Here is a 24,346-nt window from a genome sequence, read left to right as displayed (position 1 = left end):
TTCATGTAATTGTCAATAAAAGCCTTTGACACTTATGAAATGCTTGTAATTATACTTCGGTATTCCATAGTAAGATCTGACAAAAATATCTAAAGACACTGAGGCAGCAGACTTTGTAAAAATGTATATTTGTGTCGTTCCCAAAACTTTTGGCCACGACTGTACATAAGTTGCAAATACATAAGTTGGTGCATGTCCAAGTCACATAAACAACCAAAGCTGGTGAGTGCGTTGCTGATCTATTTTCTTTGCTTGAAATGTAGGGCCTGCTCTCTTTGATGACATTTTGTGCTGATTATCGTCCTGTGGCATTGTCAGCGGCTTGTTCTATCCAAATGGGGCAGTCCTTTCCTCTCTCCTGTCTCACCATATCATTTGTTTGTGGCGAGGGCAGGTGCCCAAGCACAAAAAAGACAGACAGAACGGTGCACACTGACCAGGTGGTCAGTGTTCACTGTTCTGTCTTTTTTTTGCGCTTGGGCCTTGGAGGTGTAGGTTCAGGCTAAATTTGGTTGACTGATTTAGGGTATATAGCATTTTGAGATAATTAGAATAGATCAAATCAATAGAATGGCCAGCCCTGTTCTTCATTCACAATTGGTGATTACATAGTTATGCAACGGTGTGGCTGAAATAGTGTCCACATACAAAAAGTATGTGGCAGGTAACCTAGTGGTTAGTGCTTTGGACTAGTAACTGAAAGGTTGCAAGATCGAATCCCTGAGCTGACAAGGTTAAAAATCTGTTGTTCTGCCCCTGAACAAGGCAGTTAACCCACTGTTCCTAGGCTGTCATTGAAAATAAGAATTTGTTTTTAACTGACTTACCTAGATAAATAATGGTAAAATAAAAATATATATAGTGTATTTAATCTGTTAGTTTTAGATTTACTTTGAGGCAATTATAGGGGTGATTATCAACTGTTGGGAGAAGGAGTAGAGCAGGACTTTTTTTAAATATATATTTTTTACTGTCGGGAGGAGGATTGAAAACGTCTCAATGTCATTTTTCTCCTAAAACCGATTATAACTCCAGTTCTTTTTGTGATATTAAGATCCTAATGTCGATATAGACTTATTTAGGAAAAGTCAATAAAAATGAATGAGCAGTCCAAATGACTGCTTTAGCGGTTCTAGTGTTAAAAACACATTTCTAGCATTGTGGTTGATGCTAGAAGCAATTTTTTGTTTTAAAAAAATGAAGGTTTTACTTGCAATTATCATATGTTGTAGTCTCCCCTACCTTAGTTGAATGCACTTAGATCTGAGGTGGACAATAAGGTAGCGTATAATGAGGTGTCTCAATGTAGGCTAAGTTTAATGACTAAACTGTGTGTGCTGTACCAGGCCTGATATCATCGACCCGGCCATCCTGAGGCCCGGAAGACTGGACCAGCTCATCTACATCCCCCTGCCAGATGAGAAGTCCCGCATCAACATCCTAAACGCCAATCTCAGGAAGTCACCCATCGCCAAGGCAAGCATCTATGTGTATTTGGCCATGCGCTGACATTGTGCTGACTGAACTGTTTCTCCAACCTCAGTCAGCATGTTCTGATTTGAGGGGTGGGGTTAGGGCTTATCGAATGTCTTTATTCCAGGCTGGCTTCATGTAATGGGTATTGATTGTTTGTGGAAAAGTTGTTGATATGGAAATTGCTGTGTGTGGGAAACATCAGTGTTTTATAATCCCATTACTGTTTTGATCTTTGTCTGGAAGTGGTTTTAATGCTCCCTCCACCCCTGTCTGATTATAGGATGTGGACTTGGATTTCCTGGCCAAGATGACCAATGGTTTCTCTGGTGCTGACCTGACAGAGATCTGCCAGAGGGCCTGTAAGATGGCCATCAGGGAGTCCATTGAGAATGAGATCAGGAGGGAGAGAGAGCGTCAGACCAACCACTTAGCCATGGTGAGTTTAGTCACGACTGCATCTTTAATTATTCAATGACACGGTCTAGTCCAGGGGTCCGCGAAAATATAAAGTGATTTTTATCCCCACAATGTTTTTATGAATTTCACAAGCAACCGCAAAATTAAAACATTTTGAATTGCATATCTACAGTAGAAACGAGGAGAATATCATCCTTCTAATAAGGTCCAGTAGTGGTGCGTGGTTAAAATTAATGGGGAAGACAAGCCCCCCCCAAAAAAGCCATATTACATCCTGTGTTGTGATAATTCCATTGTTTACACTAAAACCTGTTAGTACATATGCCTTGAAACTTTGATATATATAGGCCTAAGTCCGAGACAATAAGCAGACACAGTGGCAGAATAAATTCCACCACACCTTTCTTTCATCACAAAACCGGAGAGCAACCTCTAGCCAATGAAGTCCACAAAGCATTTTGCATGTGTAACAAACAGTTGCATGACCTACAGCACGGTCAATTAAGTTCATGTTTCTGACATTTTCAGACTTCTAAACAACTATTGATTTAGAATCATGGACAATTGCTGTAAGCTGCAAAGAAAACAGGCGTTGCCTCCACTATTCCAGCAACATTTCAACTTCAAGATTCCAACATCATCAAATCACCCAAAAAATATTGTCCAATCAACATAAGTTAAATATGTCTGTTAATGGTTCTGGTTGCTCTCTGTGTGCAAGTAGAAAAAAACATGTCGACTTACCATACTTGTAGAGAAACAACAATGCTATCCACCTCGCTTTCATGTTGTCGAAACGGTCTATGACTCTGTCATGGAGTACACGCTTTTAGTTTTTGTTGTCCTAGGCTACCTGGCTAAAATGGTTGCTCGCTAGCCTTTACTCCCTGGGCAACGATGAACCAGCTAGTTAACATTAGCCTACTGCATCTAGCTACATATTGAACTTCCATCCTCTCAGGCCAGGGACACAATGTATGAATTTATGGCTGGATCAGAATCATCTTTACAATCATTGGCCAGAGGGGAGAATGAAGTAAAACCACAAGTCCAAATCCCTATTTCCATCCATGGCTAATTTAGGAAAGGGACAATTTAACAACACAACCAGATGCAACAATTTACGTTTTCTGTCAATGACAGTTTGCTTTTAATGTGATTGGTGTAAAGCCAAATCCAAACTGGCTTCCCTTGACACTTTTTTTCAGTTGTAAATTATTATTATTATTTGATGCGCCAGGACCATTTCACAGTTGAGCTCACTGCTGATTGGCTATTTTATACATTTTTTTTAATCAAGGGAGGCTAAATGCTTGCTGGCTTCTATTGCATTCAATGCAACAATGTCATACTCTTTTTGACCCTTTTCCATGAGACTAGAAATTGAGCTCAGGTGCATCCTGTTTCCATTGATCATCCTTGATGTTTCTACAACTTGATTGGAGTTCACCGGTGGTAAATTCAATTGACTTGGAAAAGCACACACCTGTTTATATAAGGTCCCACAGTTGACAGTGCATGTCAGAGCAAAAACCAAGCCATGAGGTCTAAGGAATTTTTAATTTATTTTAATTTTACCTTTATTTAACTAGGCAAGTCAGTTAAGAACAAATTCTTATTTTCAATGACGGCCTGGTTAAACTGCCCGTTCAGGGGCAGAACGACAGATTTGTACCTTGTCAGCTCGGGGGTTTGAACTTGCAACCTTCCGGTTACTAGACCAACCACTAGGCGACCCTGCCGCCCCACAGATCTAGGGATCAATGACCTGAAAGGCCGCTCAGCAAGGAAGAAGCCACTGCTCCAAAACCGCCATAATAAAGCTAGACTACGGTTTGCAACTACTCATGAGGACAAAGATTGTACTTTTTGGAGAAATATCCTCTGGTCTGATGAAACAAAAATAGAACTGTTTAGCCATAATGACCATCGTTATGTTTGGAGGAAAAAGGGGCAGGCTTGCAAGCCGAAGAACACCATCCCAACCGTGAAGCACGGGGGTGGCAGCATCATGTTGTGGGTGTGCTTTGCTGCAGGAGGGACTGGTGCACTTCACAAAATAGATGGCATCATGAGGTAGGAAAATGATGTGGATATATTGAAGCAACATCTCAAGACATCAGTCAGTTGGTTGCAAATGGGTCTTCCAAATGGACATGACCCCAAGCATACTTCCAAAGTTGTGGCAAAATGGCTTAAGGACAACAAAGTCAGGGTATTGGAGTGACCATCACAAAGGCCTGACTTCAATCCTATACAAAATTTGTGGGCGAGCAAGGAGGCCTACAAACCTGACTTAGTTACACCATCTGTCAGGAGGAATGGGCTTATTGTGGGAAGCTTGTGGAAGGCTACCTGAAACGTTTGACCCCAAGTTAAACAATGTAAAGGCAATGCTACCAAATACTAAGTGAGTGTATGTAAACTTCTGACCCCCTGGGAATGTGGGAAAGAAATAGAAGCATTCTCTCTACTATTATTCTGACATTTCACATTTTTAAAATAAGACAGGGAATTTTTAGTAAATGGCAGGAATTGTGAAAAACTGAGTTTAAATGTATTTGGCTAAGATGTATGTAAAGTTCCGACTTCAACTGTATATGTTTGTATGCATGTAAACTCATCAAAAAAAGAAACGTCCTCTCACTGTCAACTGCATTTATTTTCAGCAAACGTAACTTGTAAATATTTGTATGAACATAACACGATTCAACAACTGACACATAAACTGAACAAGTTCCACAGACATGTGACTAACATAAATTGAATAATGTGTCCCTGAACAAAGGGGGAGGGGGTCAAAATCAACAGTCAATGCAGCTGGTGGCCACACCAGATACTAAGTACTGCAGTGCATCTCTTCCTCATGGACTGCACCAGATTTGCCAGTTCTTCCTGTGAAATGTTACCCGACTCTTCCACCAAGGCACCTGCAAGTTCCCGGACATTTCTAAGGGGGGGGGGGGTTGGCCCTGGTCCTCACCCTCCGATCCAACAAGTCTCAGACGTGCTCAATGGGATTGAGATCTAGGCTCTTCGCTGGCTATGGCAGAACACTGACATTCCTGTCTTGCAGGAAATCTCGCACAGAACGAGAAGTATGGCTGGTGGCATTGTCATGCTGGAGGGTCATGTCAGGATGAGCCTGCAGGAAGGGTACCACATGAGGGAGGAGGATGTCTTCCCTGTAACGCACAGCATTGAGATTGCAGGCAATGACAACAAGCTCAGTCCGATGATACTGTGACACACCGCCCCAGACCATGACAGACCCTCCACCTCCAAATCGATCCCGCTCCAGAGTACAGGCCTTGGTGTAACGCTCATTCCTTCTACGATAAGCGCGAATCCCACCATCACCCCTGGTGAGACAAAACCGTGACTCGTCAGTGAAGAGCACTTTTTGCCAGTCCTGTCTGGTCCAGCGATGGTTGATTTGTACCTGTAGGCGACGTTGTTGCCGGTGATGTCTGGTGAAGACCTGCCTTACAACAGGCCTACAAGCCTCTCAGCATATTGAGGACAGTCTGAGCACTAATGGAGGGATTGTGCGTTCCTGGTGTAACTCGGGCAGTTGTTGTTGCCATCCTGTACCTGTCCCGCAGGTGTGATGTTCGGATGTACCGATCCTGTGCAGGTGTTGTTACACGTGGTCAGTAGAAAGGCCTCTAGTGTCCTAAGTTTTCATAACTGTGACTTTAATTGCCTACCGTCTGTAAGCTGTTAGTGTCTTAACGACCGTTCCACATGTGCATGTTCATTAATAGTTTATGGTTCATTGCACAAGCATGGGAAACAGTCTTTAAACCATTTACAATGAAGATCTGTGCAAGTATTTGGATTTTTACTAATTATCTTTGAAAGACAGGGTCCTGAAAAAGAGATGTTTCTTTTTTTTTGCTGAGTTTATATACAGTACCAGTCCAAAGTTTGGACAGGCCTATTCATTCAAGGTTTATCTTTATTTGGACTATTTTCTACATTGTAAACTATGAAATAACACATGGAATCATGTAGTAACCAAAAAAAGTGTTAAACAAATCAAAATATGTTATATTTGAGATTTTGGACATACCCAGGCCTTTAAGACACTTCAATGATGAGTTTGGAGATGCTACAAAGCCAGTCTTGGTGTCTTAATCTCTTAATTATTAAATCACTCAGTAAATCAACCTGGACATTTCTTTAATGGACAAATAAACCATAAAGATTTCTATACATTATTTATACACAGGAAGAAGAGTAGGGATAATGCATTGAACCTTAAACCAATTGTCGTGGTCATTTCCTGTAATACTAAACATTAAGAGAGCAAACCACACACAAGTCAGTTATATTATAAAGTCCATCTTTAATTATATGAGCTTCACCATAGCCCTGTGACTCTCAGATCAATTCAGTGTCTATAAATGAATTCTCTGAGTGCTTACAAAATAATTCTTAGTATCATTTATAGCCAAGACACACCCCTCAACTCACATGACAAATAACAGATCTTAGGAACATTACAAAGGAAGACTTTACTTGAGAGAGGAGTATCCCATAGCCAGACAGCATTAGCTATAAATTATCGTTCCGTTTGGTCTTCTAAACAAAGTTCTTATCTCGTTCTTGGTACAACACAGTACCAAACCATTACCTCATCCAATGGCATATATCAATTGTCAATTCTAGATACTCCCATCTCAAATACACCCCCTCCTGGACAAGCTCACAGAGACAGTGAGCCTCTTAGGTCATATACTAAATCAAGATAAGGGCAACCTCAGAGGGGACATACAATAGTTAGACACATTCCCATAAGAAGAAAAGCCTCCATTCTGTCCTCCTCCCCTCCTGATATTCTTCATAGCATCACATGGTTTAACAGATACCTTGACATATGAACACAAGCCTGACCTCTCCCCTCTCTGAACCCCTAGTGAGTAAGCCCTAGTAGAGGGATAACTGCAAACTGCCAACAGTATTCTCCAAAAGAGAACATCCTAATGACAAATATCTCACATAAGCATTATTATGTAAATACAACATCTTATTTATCAATGTTACCTAACTAATTCTGATTCTGCTACCACACAATTCACACACATACTGGAGGAAGAGAAAATGTATTGTTATTTTAGATATTTATCCCCCCATTGCCTTTGCCCCCACAGGAGGTTGAGGAGGACGACCCTGTGCCAGAGATCCGTAAAGACCACTTTGAGGAGGCTATGCGTTTCGCCCGCCGCTCAGTCAGCGACAACGACATCCGCAAATACGAGATGTTCGCACAGACATTACAGCAGAGCAGAGGCTTCGGCAGCTTCCGGTAAGAACACGCATAACACATAGAGGATGATGATGTTGAATAATACTGTTTGGTAACTTTTTCTGCTCTCATATATCCTAGATCATTTATAGCCTATATACACCCAGTGGGATCACTCATTGAACTTTTCTTCTTACAAAGTACAGCTAACATGCCATAAGGTTTACATGAGGAATGTTCTGGCACAACCAAGCTGGCTCCCCTTGATATGTACTGTACTGAGCTAAACAATTACTTTCCCATCCTCTCCTCATCTCAGGTTCCCCACTAGCTCTGCGCCAGGCGCTGGGCCCAGCCAGGGCTCTGCTGGTGGCAGCGGTGGTACAGTCTTCAATGAGGACAACGACGACGACCTCTATGGTTAAACCGCACTGTGGACCAAAACACAACCACTCGGTGGACCAAAGTTTCCTCACATACATTCTGGCAAAGCTGTACAATGCCGCAACACACACACACACCTAATACCACAACTAAAACTAAAAAAAGCCTATTTAATATTATTTACAAACCTCTCTCACCACCCGTTAATAGGTAGAGACCGCATGTTGCAGCTTGTCTCTGTATTCTGGCTTTGGGAGACATGTATTAATTTCAAACCTTGTAAGGATTTACACAGAAGGCTGTGGGGGATTGGGTAGAGTACATCTGCCTTCTTACTAGCCACTATTGGAAGGATTCAATACTAGCCTGTAATCAAAGGAGAGGGATTGCTTATGACTTGTCATTTTTTTAATAAATATATATAATGTTAAAGAAATGTGAATTGAATTGTATGAAATGAAAATAATAAATGAACTGGTGAAGTTCAACCACGAAACCAATACACAATCTTTATTGAATGTTTAATAGTGCATTTAAGTGAAAAGTACAAGACATTTGTGCACAATCAAAACGTGCTTATTCAAGTGTACCACAAACCATTTTTTAAACATTGAAAGTTGTGTGAAATGAATGCATTACAAAAAAAGTGAATCATACAAGTGTCTTGGAATAAATGTGATTTACATTAGTGAATTAGCAATTCTTTACTAAACTCATCTTAAACTGGTGGATTTAAAAAATAAAAATAAAAGTTTTTTTACATTTGGTAAGTGATCTGTTTAGTGCTCTTACTATATAGCCTGATATTGTAAATCAAGTATATTAAAAAAAATCTAAATGAGATTAAAACATGTAATTCTCTGGCATCATACCCAATAATGCTTGGTATGTAATGCAGGTTTGTGATATTTTTGTTTGGGTATGTGTCTCTCCCTCACATAGCACGGGTCATAATAGTCCCAATCCATTCCTGAGGCCCACATTCTGTTGGTGAGACCGTCGCTGTCTGCAGACAGAATTCGGAGCGAGACACCTGTAGAAGCACATGCGTAATTAGGTATGTGAAAGGGAATCCCTTAAATTGGAAAATGTAAAATCCATACTGTATTTGACAAGCTATGTCTAATATTTATACTACATTGCATTTAAAGAAATGTGAAAATTGAATTGTATGAAATGAAAACAAATGAACTGGTGAAGTTCAACCACGAAACCAATACACAATCTTTATTGAATGTTTAATAGTGCATTTAAGTGAAAAGTACAAGACATTTGTGCACAATCAAAACGTGCTTATTCAAGTGTACCACAAACCATTTTTTAAACATTGAAAGTTGTGTGAAATGAATGCATTACAAAAAAAGTGCTCCACTGTTTATACACTGCATATTTATATACTGGATTCTTGACATAGCTCACCAATATCTATTGCTGTACAGTGCCTTCAGAAAGTATTCACACCCCTTGACTTTTTCCACATTTTGTTAGCCTGAATTTAAAATGGATTAAAATGAGATAGTGTCACTGACCTACACACATGGTATTATGTTAAGATATTTGTACAAATGATAAAAAATTAAAAGCTGAAATGTCTTAAGTATTCAACCCCAAAGTTCAAATAAAAAGTTGCTCACAAGTTGCATGGACTCTGTGTGCAATAGTGTTTAACATTATGACTCCCTCTCTGTACCCCACACATACTGAACAAAAATATAAAACCGCAACGTGAAGTTCCATGCTTCATGAGCAGAAATAAAATATGCCAGAAATGTTTCATTTGCACAAAAATCGCTCAATTTGTGCACAAATTTGTTTTACATCCCTGTTTAGTGAGCATTTCTTCTTTGCCAAGAATCTATCCACCTGACAGGTGTGACATATCAAGAAGCTGATTAAACGGCATGATCATTACACAGGTTTAATTTGACCGGTCCACCTTGTGCTGGGGAGAAAAGGTCCTTCTAAAATGTGTAGTTTTGTGACAACACAATGCCACAGATGTCTCAAGTTCTGAGGGAGTGAGAAATTGTCATGCTGACTACAGGAATGTCCACCAGAGCTTCTTCACATGCGGGATCATCTGATAACAGCCACCTGGATAGCTGATGAAACAGTGGGTTTGGACCACCATCACAGGAAAGCTCATCTGCATGCACGTCGCCCTCACCAGGGACTTAACCTGACTGCAGTTCGGCATCGTAACTGACTTCAGTGGGCAAATGCTCACCTTCGAATACCTGGCATGCTGGAGAATGTTACTTAGAACCTTTCTTTTAATTCTTCTGCACTGAGACCATAGTCTGAATTTTGATATTGGTCATTCATATGTTGAAGTCTTTATCACCGTTTGTACCGGGCAGACGGCTGCTAAACACGACTACTAGAATCTTGACTAGAACCAAAAGTGTTTATCATATTACCCCAGTGCTAGCTTCTCTACAATGGCTTCCTGTTAAGGCTAGGGCTGATTTCAAGGTTTTACTGCCAACCTACAAAGCATATTACATAGGCTTGCTCCTACCGATCTCTCCGATTTGGTCCTGCCGTACATACCTACAACTACGCTACGGTCACAAGACGCAGGCCTCCTTACTGTCCCTAGAATTACTAAGCAAACAGCCGGAGGCAGGGCTTTCTCCTATAGAGCTCCAATTTTATGGCATGGTCTGCCTATCCATGTGAGAGACACAGACTCGGTCTCAACCTTTAAGTCTTTGTTGAAGACTCATCTCTCCAGTACGTCCTATGATTGAATGTAGTCTGGCCCAGGGGTGCGAAGGTGAACGGAAAGGCACTGGAGCGACGAACTGCTCTTGCCGTCTCTGCCTGGCCAGTTCCGTTATCTTCACTGGGATTCTCTGCTTCTGACCCTATTAAGGGGGCTGAGTCACTGGCTTACTAGTGCTCTTCCATGCCATCCCTAGGAGAGGTGCGTCACTTGAGTTTGTTGAGTCATTGACGTGATCTTCCAGTCCGGATTGGCGACCCTCGGGTTTGTGCTGTGGGGGAGATCTTCGTGGGCTATACGCCGCCTTGTCTCAGCGTAGTAAGTTGGTGGTTTGCGGATATGTGGTGTGGGTGCTGTGCTTTGGCAAGGTGGGTGGGGTCATATCCTGCCTGGTTGGCCCTGTCCGGGGTTGTCGTCCGATGGGACCACAGTGTCTCCCGACCCGCCTGTCTCAGCCACCAGTATCTATGCTGCAATAGTTTGTGTAAGTGGGCTAGGGTCAGACTTATCTGGTGTAATTCTCCTGTCTAATCTGGTGTCCTGTGCGAATTTAAGTATGCTCCCTCTAATTCTCTGTCTCTCACCTTCCGGAGGACCTGAGCCCTGGGGCCATACCTCAGGACTACCTGGCCTGATTCCTTGCCGTCTCCAGTCCACCTGGTCGTGCTGCTGCTCCAGTTTCAACTGTTTTGCCTGCGGCTATGGAACCCTGACCTGTTCACCAACGTGTGCTACCTTGTCCCGGACCTGCTGTTTTCAACTCTCTCTACCGCACCTGCTATCTCAAACTGAACGCTCAGCCATGACAAAGCAACTGACATTTACTCCTGAGGTGCTGGCCTGTTGCACCCTCTACAACCACTGTGATTATTATTATTTGACCCTGCTGGTCATAAACATTTGAACATCTTGGCCATGTACTGTTAATCTCCACCCAGCACAGTCAGAAGAGGACTGGCCAACCCTCAGAGCCTGGTTCCTCTCTAGGTTTCTTCCTATGTTCCTGCCTTTCTATGGAGTTTTTCCTAGCCACCGTGCTTCTACATCTGCGTTGCTTGCCGTTTGGGGTTTTAGGCTGGGTTTCTGTATAGTACGTTGACATCGGCTGATATAAAAGTAGCTTTATAAATACATTTGATTGATTGCATTTTCTCTCGTTTCAGCTCAAATAATGGCCATCACTGATTTGAAGAAATTTTGATTGTGTAATTTTTTACTTTCTGTTGAAGCTTGCAGCGATAAATGCTTCAAAATATGTACAAACGGAGTGCGCGTAGGAGAAGTGCCCTCCGTGCTCCATTTCGCATACTTTGATTTGAACTCCTACTATAATCCCGTGCTCCAATTTGTGTGCTCTGAGCAAGGCCGTATGGATTTTGAGAAACACTCTGGGAGACATTTACCATTCAGCAGGACAATAGCCTAAAACAAGGCCAAATATACACTGGAGTTGCATACCAAGGCAACATTGAATATTCCTACGTTAAAGCCATATTCCAAAATTGATTTGTTTTTTTTCCCCCTCACATCAATCTACACACAATACCCCATAATGACAAAGCAAAAATATTTTGTAATTTTTGCAAATATATAAAACATGTAAACGTTATCAGTTTTAAAATAAGTATTCAGACCCTTTACTCAGTACTTTGTTGAAGCACCTTTGGCAGTGATTACAGCATCGAGTCTTCTTGGGTATGACAATACAAGCTTGACACACCTGTATTTGGGGAGTTTCTCCAATTCTTCTCTGCAGATCCTCTCAAGCTCTGTCAGATTTGATGAGGAGCATTGCTGCACAGCTATTAAGGTCTCTCCAGAGATGTTTGATCGGGTTCAAGTCTGGGCACTGGCTGGGCCACTCAAGGCCATTCAGAGACTTTTCCTGAAGCAACTCCTCCATTGTCTTTGCTGTGTGATTAGAGCTGTTGTCCTGTTGGAAGGTGACCCTTCGCCCCCAGTCTGAGGTCCCGAGCGTTCTGGAGCAGGTTTTCATCAAGGATCTCTCTGTACTTTGCTCCGTTCATCTTTGCCTAAATGACTACTGACCCGTAGCACTCACATCTGTAGCCATGATGTGCTTTGAAAGGCTGGTCATGGCTCACAACACCATTATCCCAGAAACCCTAGACCCACTCCAATTTTCATACCGCCCCAACAGATCCACAGATGATGCAATCTCTATTGCAGTCCACACTGCCCTTTCCCACCTGGACAAAAGGAACACCTATTTGAGAATGCTATTCATTGACTACAGCTCAGTGTTCAACACCATAGTGCCCTCAAAGTTCATCACTAAGCAAAGGACCCTGGGACTAAACACCTCCCTCTGCAACTGGATCCTGGACTTCCTGATGAGCTGCCCCAGGTGGTAAGGGTAGGTAACAACACATCCACCACGCTGATCCTCCACACAGGGGCCCCTCAGGGGTGCATGCTCAGTCCCCTCTACTCTCCTTCACTCATGACTGCACGGCCAGGCACAACTCCAACACCATCATTAAGTTTGCCAATGACACAACAGTGGTAGGCCTGATCACCGACAATGATGAGACAGCCTACAGGGAGGTCAGAGACCTGACCATGTGGTGCAAGGACAACAACCTCTCCCTCAATGTGATCAAGACAAAGGAGATGATTGTGGACTACAGGAGAAGGAGGACCGAGCATGCCCCCATTATCATCAAAGGGCTATAATGGAGCAGGTTGAGAGCCAAGTTCCTTGGCGTCCACATCACCATCAAACTAACATGGCCCAAGCACACCAAGACAGTCGTGAAGAGGGCACAACAAAACCTATTTTACTGAGGAGTGGCTTCTGTCTGGCCACTCTACCATAAAGGCCTGATTGGTGGAGTGCTGCAGAGATGGTTGTCCTTCTGGAAGGTTCTCCCATCTTCACAGAGGAACTCTAGAGCTCTGTCAGAGTGAACATCGGGTTCTTGGTCACCTCCCTGACCAAGGCTCTTTTCACCCGATTGCTCAGTTTGGCCGGACGGCCAGCTCTCGGAAGAGTCTTGGTGGTTCCAAACTTCTTAAATGTAAGAATGATGGAGGCCACTGTGTTCTTGGTGACCTTCAATGCTGCAGAAATATGTTTTTACCCGTACCCAGATCTGTGCCTTGACACAATCCTGTCTCAGAGCTCTACGGATAATTCCTTAAACCTCATGGCTTGGTTTTTGCTCTGACATGCATTGTCAAATGGCGGGACCTTATAGAGACAGGTGTGCCTTTCCAAATCAATTGAATTTACCACAGGTGGACTCATCAACTTTTAGAAACATTGAGGATAATCAATGGAAACAGGATGCATCTGAGCTCAATTTCGAGTCTTATAGCAAAGGGTCTGAATACTTAAATAAAGTATTTGTTTTTTAAATTTGCAAACATTTGTAAAAACCTGTTTTCGTTTTGTCATTATGGGGTACTGTGTGTAGATTGTTGAGGATAAAAAATATACATATCCATTTTTAGAATAAGTTCTTTGTTTCTGGACATTTTGAGCCTGTAATCGAACCCACAAATGCTGATGCTCCAGATACTCAACTAGTCTAAAGAAGGCCAGTTTTATTGCTTCTTTAATCAGAACAACAGTGTTCAGCTGTGCTAACATAATTCTAAAAGGGTTTTCTAATGATCAATTAGCCTTTTTAAAATTATAAACTTGGATTAGCTAACACAATGTGTCATTGGAACACAGGAGTGATGGTTGCTGATAATGGGCCTCTGTACGCCTATGTAGATATTCCATTTAAAAATATATATATATTTTTTATCAGCCGTTTCCAGCAACAGTCATTTACAACATTAACAATGTCTGCACTGTATTTCTGATCAATTTGATGTTATTTTAATGTGCTTTTCTTTCAAAAACAAGGACATTTCTAAGTGACACCAAACTCTCGAACAGTACTATATATGGTCTAGTACGTTTACACAACAGCTATATATGGTCTAGTACAGTGTTTAGCAAACCTCTCCTTGGGGTCCCCCATACATGTCATAGTTTTGTTGTAGCCCTGAAGTAGCTCACCTGATTCACCTAATCAAGGGCTTGATTATTATTTGACAAGTTGTATCAAGTGTGCGAGCTGTTTAAATACAAGGAAGTTTGAGAACCACTGGTCTAGTATGCCATACCAGAGTGCCAAGTCGAGGTCCCAAAGGCTTCTTAACAGCTTCTATCCCCAAGTCATAAGAATCCTGAACAACTAATCAAAGGGCTACTAAGACCCCTCTTTTACGCTGCTGCTACTCTCTGTTTATAATCTATGTATAGTCACTTTAACTCTACCTACATGTACATAGTACCTCAATTACCTCGACTAACCAGTGCCCCCACGCATTGACTCTGTACTGGTACCCCCTGTATATAGCCTCGCTTGTTATTTTACTGCCGCTGTTTAATTATTTAACTTTTATTTTCTACTTATCTATTTTTTACTTAACACTTTTTTTTCTTAGCACTGTTGGTTAAGGGCTTGTATGTAAGCATTTCACTACATTTTGATTTGATTTGATGTCAACTCACCTGCGCTTGCTCCAAAGTCGCTGTCCAATCCAGGACCCATTGTGGAAGAGTTGTCAGATGCAACAAAGCACGAAGTCTCTGGAGGTATGCTACTGGCATATTCACATTCGAATTCAACCATATCAAACTTGTGTTCCTCTGTGTTGTTCAATACATATTGCAGCTCCATGGTGCTGCACCGACGCATGTGCCCCTGGTCAGGTGTTACCTGCGTGCATAAAACAGTCACACATCACATCCAAGACAGAGTTCAATGGTTACTGTGGCTAATATTAGGCTGGAACCATGAATTTACCCTTGAGTGTGTATCATTGAGCGCAGGTGAATTGGGTGGCACAAGGTTAGGCAGTTCTGCCTCTGAATCACTTGACTGCGGTAGGACAGGGGCGCTTCTGCGCCACCCTATTTTATTCCTACTGTACACGCTTGACCTACGGGGCTGGTCGATCCTGGAGTTGATATCGGCTGTTGTCGCCAATATGGCGCTCGGAGCCCCCAGGGACTCCGAACCACCATCGCCTGTGGCCCCAACCAGACGGACGAATCGGATACTCTGCTCCACTGCTGCCTTGTCATTTGGAGAGGAACGTGGAGAGCTCAAGGCCTGCGCCAAAATAGACTCTGAAACAGAGATATAACCTCCTTTCCCATCTTGATTTGGGACAAATGGCGGCTCTGATATTATGGTCATTCTCTGGCGCGTCGAAAGAGTAGACTGTAAAATACTTTCGTTGTCTTGTCTTTTTCTGTTCTTCTTTGAAAAAATGTGTAACTTGTAACCCAGGAACAAACAGTTCAACAGCAGCAGAAGAACCACGCACGGTATGAGTAACATAAGAAGTAGTCTTAAACTTATAATTGACAAACCTTCACTCAGATTTGAGGGTGGTGTTGAAGGGTCTATTTGCGACATTTCGTCATATAGTTTATAGGATCCAATTCCAGGACGCAAAAAAATTGTGATTTTTCTCTGTGAGAGCGCAGGTGTTTTGTGGGACCAATCAATTTCACTATCCAGGGTCCATGATTGAACTCTGCAGAATGACTGCTTGGATTTTGTACTTGGCAAACCCCGTGGCCATGGTAGATTTTATTTTCTGCTTCAATAGCTATTTTACCCCAAATTAAGTATTTACGTGGACAATTCATTTTTATGCACGGACAGCCGAAAGAAGGCCTACTCGAAAATGTGCGTTATAGGCATGAAATAATAACCCCCAAACGCAGGTGACGAGTTTAATGTCCGCTTGCTTGATGCTTGTCTGTCCTGTAGAATAGGTGACAAATAGTCAATCACATCACCCAGATCTCGCTCTCATATCCAGGCTGCCGGTGACGTACATGTGTGTAAATATTATGGCACATTGAATATACCAAGGATTTGGAATTACAGCATAACGAATTGGCCCAACCACGCGGTTTTATGGTCGTTGGCATAGATTTACAGGAAACCTTCCTATTCAGCCTGGTTTAATAGACAAGACGTTACATAGTAAACATACATCCAGGAGAATCAAATTATTACGGAATGTTACATTTGGTATGGTTGCATAAGATAGATGGATACGTGAAGGTCAAGCAACCCAAGGGATGCAAGTTCAAAACTCATCACCGACAGCTTTAGCATTTCAGCTAATTATTAACTTTTCAACTACTTAGTACTTTTTAGCTACTTTGCAACTACTTAGCATGTTAGCTGATCCTTCCCCTAACCTTAACCCTTTTAGCTAACTCTTACCCTAACCCTTTAAGCTAGCTAACATTAGCCACCTAACTAGAATTCGTAACATATAGTAGTCATTGCAAATTCTTAACATATTACATGTTTTTCAGATTCACATATAATACAAATTGTAATTAGTAACATATCAAACGAAATGGGTGATGGACATCCACAAATTAATACATACCATACGGAATGTAACATATAATTCTAAAAGGAGTGTATCGGATTAAGATTCAGAATAATACAACATTCTCTGTGATCACGTTGTCCTATTTGGCACACAAATACACATAGTGGTAAGTCTACAAGGAAAGAAGCAGACAAGACTTAACACTTCAGAATCAACAACACTCTTGTGAGATGAGGATGATGCTTCATGTTCGGTTAAATTTTATTGCTAAGCATTTTGTGACGTTTTGCCTTCCCATCTCAAAACATTTGTCAATGTCTGTCTCACTGTCTCGGTCTATTTATCAGGGAAAGATGCTGAAAACCCAGCATCAACCATGGAGGAGTGGAAATCTCTCAACAGTCCACAGGGGAGCACTCTTTTAAATATTTTCTGCTTCCTTTTTCTAGCTTGTTTGAAAGTATTGCTGTCCATTGTACCATCTGTTTTTCCGAATTTTCAACTCCAACTTTAAAACATGAACTAAGTTCGTGTTCAATTTTTTCCTACCCTAAGAAGTGATGAGAGTGAAGGAAAGATTACATGATTGCGAATGGGGCTGCATCTCAATAGTATAAAGTAGCTTCTTCTCTCTCCTTTCCCTCATTTGCACTGATGTGAAAGAGTTGGATAGGAAAATATATATGCCCCATAGTAGTACACATTGCTTTCACCTACCCTGTGTTTAGCTCAATGCAGATGAAAAGAAATGAGTCAGGAAAGGAAGCTTTTTTTTAGCATATTGGGATGCACCTATGGGCCCTAGAATATGGTTTCTGAGTCATTTTAGTAGCATTTAACACTAGGTGGCAGTAGTTAACTGAACCGACATGTGCGCGACAATGGGGCAAAACAGACGGGGTTGGCTTAAATTGGATATGAAATATAGTTGACATTTTATTAACAATGTTTATTGAAAACATAAAGTTGCACATTGAGCACTTGTCTCTCAAATACGTTGTTACAGTTGTTGGTTAGCTAGCTAGCAAATGTTTTGCCATATTAGCATATAGACGTGACATCAATCAAAACACCTCAAAATAAGACATGGTGTCAAGATCAATATCAAATGAGCAAAAACGAGCCACTTACGATTCCCCACATGGCAGTATCTTGTCATTATTGCTAGCTATCTGGCCATCAAGAACCATAACGCAGCCTTCAGCTCCTTTGAAGCACGCAGATTGTTTTCGTGAGGTTGTCAGCTAACCTGTCTATGATGCAATACTGACACTCTTTCAACCAACAGTACTGCTCAAAACCTACTGACACCACTGATGATCTTGAACAGCTTATGTACTCATTACTCTGGGTCAACTGGCTGATCTGCACTTGGAGGTAGTAAGATAGCTCTCAGGCCTCATTAGTCTTCCTCAATTCTGTTGCAGGATGGCAATTGCAGGAGGCATTGCCTCGCCCAAGAGTTCTCTCCAACTCTTCACATAATCAAGATTGTTTGTAGTCAGGATTAATGTGAGGTTTATCTAATTTACTGTATTATGAAGTTAAGTCTTCATAGTACATTGAACAAAAATGTAAATGCAACAATTTCATCGATTTTTCTGAGTTACAGTTCATATAAGGAAATCAGTCAATTGGAATAAATTAATTAGGCTCTAATTTATGGATTTCACAGACTGGGAATACAGATATGTATCTGTAGGTCACAGATACCTTAAACAAAGGTAGGGAAAACCAACATTTCTGAAATTTGAGAGAAATAAACTTTGTGCATGAAACATTCTGGGAACTTTTTTTTCAGCTCAGAAAACATGGGACCAACACTTTACATGCTGCACTTATATTTTTGTTCAGTGAACTAAGTTTGGACACACCTACTCATTCAAGGGTTTTTCTTTATTTGTACTATTTTGAACATTTTAGAATACTAGTGAAGACATCAACACATTGAAATAACACTTGGAATCATGATAATAATAATGCATGGCCCCATGTCGCAAGGATCTGCACAGAATTCCTGGAAGCTGAAAATGTCCCAGTTCTTCCATAGCCTGCATGTTTGGGATGCTCTGGATCGACGTGTTCGACAGCGTGTTCCAATATCCAGCAACTTCACACAGCCATTGAAGAGCAGGACAACATTCCACAGGCCACAATCAACAGCCTGATCAACTCTATGCGAAGGAGATGTGCTGCGCTGCATGAGGCAAATGTCGGTCACACCAGATACTGACTGGCTTTCTGATCCATGCCTGTACCTTTTTTAAGGTATCCTGTGACCAACAGATGCACATCTGTATTCACAGTCATGTGAAATCAATAGATTAGGGCTTCATGAATTTATTTCAATTGACTGTTTACCTTATATGAACTGTAACTCAGTAAAATCTTTGAAATTGCATGCTGAATGTATTTTTTGTTTTGTTCAGTGTGTTTCACATTTCCTTTTGTGATATGGACATGCTTATTCTTATCCTGAATCATAGTTCATGACCAGTGTTGAACATTTTAATAAAACAATAAAACACAACCTTTTTTTAAATTCAGGTATTTTCATTTATTTAACATGCTTTTCTTTGTCCATTTGTCAATTTAGAATAATACATTAACATCTGGTATAAGTTAAAGCACAAATATATACAAATGTTTCAAATGATTCAGTTGAACATTTGACAAATTAATCTCTTTTAGAGACAGTTATAACTATATTTGTACATTAGTACAGTCTTGTACACAAGTACATATTTGCTTATTTATTGTAATAAATCAATGTAAAAGTGCAGACATATGAACACCATACAACTGGTAGAATAATTTTGCCATGTGACAATCAACTATCTCAGGCTTCTCTAATGAGTCGAATGACTCTTAGCATACCAAATTCTTGATATAGGCAACACAGTAAGAGTACCTCTACCATTTTTCATTCAAGAGAAAGGCTAGTCAGTCAGTCAGAAAACATGCCCAGACACTCAGGAGTCCATTGGCCTGTTAAACTGTAAACCTTTTCCCCTGTGGCATTGTAGATGATGAATAGTGCCTATAATCAAAAAGGCATATATGTTTTTAAAGATTCCATTCCTGCCATTGTCTCTTAACCAAGCACAGAGAGAAGCTGTGCTGGATTGTCATAGCACCTAGCAAGGCTGTGATTGTATCGGCTAGCTGTTGTGGTCGTTAGCACGATAGCATGTTAGCATCCAATGAGGCTGTGTTTGATGATCTCTTTGGACTGGGGAGGGATCCTGTCAGGGAAGGCCACCTGGAACTCCACCACCAGGTCGCCACGTGTGGTGGGGGTCTTGGCATGGGGCAGCCCCTCGCCCCTCAGCCGCCGAATGGCGCCGGGCTTGATGACGTCACTGCACGGTAGTGGCATCGTCCTGTTGTCGAGGGTGGGGACGTTGACTGTGCATCCACATAGAGCCTGGAAAGAGCGAGGAAGACAGTATTTGTTAATCTTCCTCCTTTTATGTTGAGAGTGTTTGGTTACATAACAGTGGAAACAGTCGACCCCATAACATAATGTATGAAACTAACCAGGGCAATTTTCTTAAGTGAGTGTTATATCAGACTCAAATGTGGAGCAATTTACCCCCAAAGGCGATGCTTTGCTCTGTTATGCAACGATAAGTGTTACAAATGCTATACCAGTAATGTTCTCTCTATTCTGGCTGTGGGTGTCAGTACTCAACAGAGTGACTGAGTGGGGCCAGGGGAAGATGAAGAGGCGCTTGTTGAAGAGCCTGCAATGTCTGTGAACACTAGCATGCTAATCTGAGGAGCGTAGGATGTGGGAGTGAGTGATTGTAAGCCAGAGAGAGAGGAAGCTAAAGGCTGGCACAGAGCAGAGGAGTCAGTGGGGGAGCAAAGTGAAAGCAGTGTGAGGGGGCGGCTGACAGAGGCTATATTTAGCTACTGCTGATGCTGTTCTCTGTAGGGGCCGATGAGGTAAGTGAGGGGAGGTGTTGGTGGGCACTGTGTGTTATTGTGGGGTTGTTAGCTGGGCTAAGGACAAGGTTGGAGCAGTAGGGGTTAGCTGAGAGGGGCTCTGAATAGAACAAAGTGTTCTCCCTACATCCACCAATTTGAGCCATTATCTAAAGTACAGAAGTGGCATACTTCAGCTATGCCTTGAAGCATTATGTTACACTGAAAGTATGGCAGTGCTGTACATCTGCTAATATTAACTGCATTATATAACCATATCAATGTTAAGTTGACACACAAGTTCACAAACGTACTTCTTTGAGGGAGATCTTTGCAGTATAGACTATGTTGGACCCGTCCCTCTTGTAGTGGGGGTGTTTCTTGTCCTTGAGGATGAAGGCCACGTCAGCGGGTTTGCTATTGGCCGTCTCGTCACCCTCTCTGGGAAAGGTGATCTTGGTACCCTCCTTCCATCCCTTTTTCACCACCACGTTCAGGACCTTGTCCTCAGTGTGAAGGCTGCGGCCGTCTGGGTTGAGGCGGTGCCGCATGATCTTCATGTGCTTAGAGCAGCCGTGGAACACCTCTTCTAGGGTCACCAGGAGGTAGTGCACCACCGCCACGCCCTGCCGTCGCCCGCAACGAAGTTTCTCGCCGTTGGGGCCGTAGTTACCATGGTAACCATCACCTTTGCTGAAGGTGAAACGGTTAAAGGGATTGAAAAGCTCCTCCTCGCCGTCGGGCCCGAAGAAGATGTCGAAGTGGTCAGAGCCCTGGAAGAATGTTGAGAAGGTCTCGTGGGCATCGCCGTGGTAACTATAGTGATGGGGGTTGTTCTCTTTGCCTGCCATGGACACCCTGCCTCCGTTCTTGAGACCTGAGACACAAAAGAAAAAAGACAACTTCAGTTAGTACAGTTCACTCAGGCAGAAGTGTGACCTTCCATCTTGTCTAATCTTGTATTCTTCTCCCACTCTGAGACAAAGTTCTTACTCGTATATTTAGCTCAACACTTCTGGATGGCTTACTAAATTTATATAGTGGCACTTTGAAGTTTGACAAACACTTTCTTGTCGCTGGCTGACTAATGGGCTGGCTCTCAGGGGGACCAGGTGCTGTAGATTTTTGCTAGATACAACAGCACTTTCTGGCCAAATGACAAAGGGAAAGAAGGAAAGGCTCTCACCTTCTTCTCCAAACTGATCATAGATGACCCTTTTCTTGGAGTCGGTCAGAATCTCATAAGCTTCTGCAATCTCCTTAAACTTGTCCGCGGCGTCCGCAGCGCTGTTTTTGTCGGGGTGAAACTTCAGGGCCATCTTCCTGTATGCCTTCTTGATTTCGTCTTCATTGGAGTCAGACTCGACACCCAGGACCTTGTAGAAATCCTTCCCCATAGGCCTGGACAGAACGGGAACCTCTTGGTCCTTCTGGTTCTCCTGGAGAAACAGGGTGGGAGAAGAAACACGTTAGAGCTCTACTGCACACAGAATAGCCAAGTTTTAAAAGGACAAATGTCTTTGCCTCAATGAAGCCATCGAAAGCCAGAGCTGGATAAGATGTCATAGAAAGAGAACTAACTCCCTGGGCTGTGGGCTATAAACTTCAACCACTCCTTATAGCGCTCTCACTCCCATGCCCATAATAATGCATTTCCAAGCACCAGGCAGCTTTATGACAACAATTGATTGAGAATGACCCAGACAAGTAGCCTATGATTGTCAGCAAGCCTTCTGTGCTAGTACCAGTTTCAGAGGACACATACTTGGAATTGTCACCTGTCAGTCCTTTGAATACAAATTACCACAACTTATTATTTATTATTACATTCAGCCTGAAAATAGTATTATATGAAAACTAGCCCATGGCAAATGCAATTCAGGCCAGTTAAGTCTTCTAGACTGTAATGCAGATCTGTCTGTGCATCTAAATGCAGGCAACGTGACTATAGGGGGAACTCGTGTGTATGAGCATCTTGAGGCAGACTGCACCTCTCACACCACAGATGCCAGCTGAGCCCTGATTGGCTCAACTACACTACACTGTCTGCATTGAAATTAGGAGTATAAAGCATATACAGTAGGTTACTGGAGAACCCGTTGACATTGTGCAAACTGCTCACACACAGTGTGTATAAGCTTTAAAAAAATATATCATTCCTTATTTTACCAGATGAGTTGACTGAGAATACATTCTCATTTACAATAAAAGGAACATTAAATATTTATATATTCTCAGCAATTAAACCACTAGTCTTTAAACTCACTGTCAACCTTTTAATGACACAACCATTAGGCACAATTTATGACATACATGAGTTTAACGGACATGGGCTACTTGCATTTGATATGATACATAACAATCTATAAATTACTGAAATTTAGACACATTTCAAAAATATAACTTACCCCTGATGAAGAGCCCGAGCTGTCATTCCTGTTCACGCGGACCTTGCACTTGCCATTTTTGGTTTTCACTCCAAACTGGGTCCAGATCAGAACCATAGTGTTCGCTTATTGAGGAGCTGTCCGCTGTTTTTTGGTGCTGAAAAGCTCTTAGCTGTTTTAGCTGTGATTGGGCTGTTGGTTGACTGAGCGGCTGACTGCAGACTGTGCTAAATACTGCCGTGGCAGCCCTTTACTATACACTCAACACCCACGCAGCGTGACCGAGCTTTCCCCAAAACCGCCAATTTTCCTACGCAAAAGAGGGAATACCGTGGCTACCGATTCCTCCGCGAGACCATTGGCGTTCGCTTCATGATCATGCGGATGTAACCGCCTCCTTCTCCTTGTTGAGACTCGTTTCCGGGATTCTTAGCAGAAAGCTCACGAGCAGTCACGACCAGTGAGTTGAATCCTCAGAACCGTCTAGGTTTGCCGATTGAAGACCTAACATTTAGACATCCCTAGAGGCTCTGTAGCGGAGTTTCTCAACTCCACGATGTAAAATGGAGTTGAGTGACACGTGGACGGACTGCACCTCCGACTACATCGAGTTCCTGTCAGTCAAGATTTAAATGTTTATGCTTTCCTTGCACCTACAGTATGTTTGTCCTGTGTAAATGCGAGCTTGTCCGTAGTTTTGAAACTGTACCCGTGCTTCTCCTGATTGTTATAGAGTTATCAGTTGGATTTGAAAGCTAAAGTTTAAAAAATAGCATTCTGTGTAATGCCCTGCCAAAATAAAAACATCCGCTGTTCTACCTCCATTAACAAATAATGGCTACCTTTGCAAAGGTTGCAAATGCTACGGATTTTAGCACCCTAAGAAAAGCTCACGTTAACACAGGACAAACATAGGTACAAGGAAAGCATTAAATTGACATGTTTTATCAACTGACATTTCAATCAAGTCGATAAAATCACTCCATTGTACTTGCAAATCGTGGAGTTGAGAAACTCAAAGGCTATGCATGTGATCCATTCATCAGAGAAATCCATCTTCATTGTTTTTTAATCAATTACTCATATATATTTAAGTGATAATGCCAGAGAAGCCGGTGTTTGGAGGATATATTGGCACAGGTGTTGTTAGGCCGAGACGAAGTCCTCCAAACACTGGCTTCGAGGTCATTATCACTTTTATTCAACGGGTCACCAACATATTCAAATAATGATTTACATATTTTCATGAAAGTTATTTTGATGAATTTATTCATAATGTTTCATCCTTCCACAATATATATTCCTGACACAAATCTAGGGTTGCTACCCAAGCCGGCTGGTCGTTCCTTCTATCGGTTCGGTTGCCAGAGACAAGACCCAGTC

The 24,346-nt window shown here is 42.0% G+C and overlaps 3 protein-coding genes across 5 annotated transcripts in view; 1 reads left to right on the top strand and 2 right to left on the bottom strand.

Annotated features, from left to right (window-relative positions):
* The window catches only part of LOC112230916 (transitional endoplasmic reticulum ATPase), a 45,012-nt gene extending 36,984 nt beyond the window's left edge, over positions 1–8,028 (top strand). For all 3 annotated transcript variants that reach the window (XM_024397299.2, XM_024397298.2, XM_024397300.2), the window contains 4 exons: positions 1,347–1,476; positions 1,757–1,912; positions 7,050–7,204; positions 7,464–8,028. In XM_024397299.2, the coding sequence (XP_024253067.1) occupies positions 1,347–1,476; positions 1,757–1,912; positions 7,050–7,204; positions 7,464–7,569 (547 nt within the window). In that variant the 3' untranslated portion in view covers positions 7,570–8,028. The remainder of the gene's footprint in view (positions 1–1,346; positions 1,477–1,756; positions 1,913–7,049; positions 7,205–7,463) is intronic.
* A 366-nt stretch (positions 8,029–8,394) lies between these two features.
* On the bottom strand, positions 8,395–15,882 carry LOC112230497 (protein huluwa-like). The gene is made up of 3 exons (XM_024396788.2): positions 15,086–15,882; positions 14,791–14,998; positions 8,395–8,561 (listed from the first exon to the last, which is right to left on the bottom strand). The coding sequence occupies exons 1-3, from the start codon at positions 15,701–15,703 to the stop codon at positions 8,395–8,397; spliced, it is 993 nt and encodes a 330-aa protein (XP_024252556.1). The 5' UTR covers positions 15,704–15,882.
* A 3,152-nt stretch (positions 15,883–19,034) lies between these two features.
* Positions 19,035–23,493, bottom strand: LOC112230560 (dnaJ homolog subfamily B member 5-like). The gene is made up of 4 exons (XM_024396836.2): positions 22,985–23,493; positions 21,763–22,015; positions 20,891–21,453; positions 19,035–20,073 (listed from the first exon to the last, which is right to left on the bottom strand). The coding sequence occupies exons 1-4, from the start codon at positions 23,078–23,080 to the stop codon at positions 19,840–19,842; spliced, it is 1,146 nt and encodes a 381-aa protein (XP_024252604.1). The 5' UTR covers positions 23,081–23,493; the 3' UTR covers positions 19,035–19,839.
* Positions 23,494–24,346: the final 853 nt, after the last annotated feature.

Source organism: Oncorhynchus tshawytscha, linkage group LG33, assembly GCF_018296145.1.
Source record: "Oncorhynchus tshawytscha isolate Ot180627B linkage group LG33, Otsh_v2.0, whole genome shotgun sequence".
Lineage (NCBI taxonomy): Eukaryota > Metazoa > Chordata > Actinopteri > Salmoniformes > Salmonidae > Oncorhynchus > Oncorhynchus tshawytscha.
Note: the sequence above shows the minus strand (reverse complement) of the source record. Positions and strands in the feature narration are given on the sequence as shown.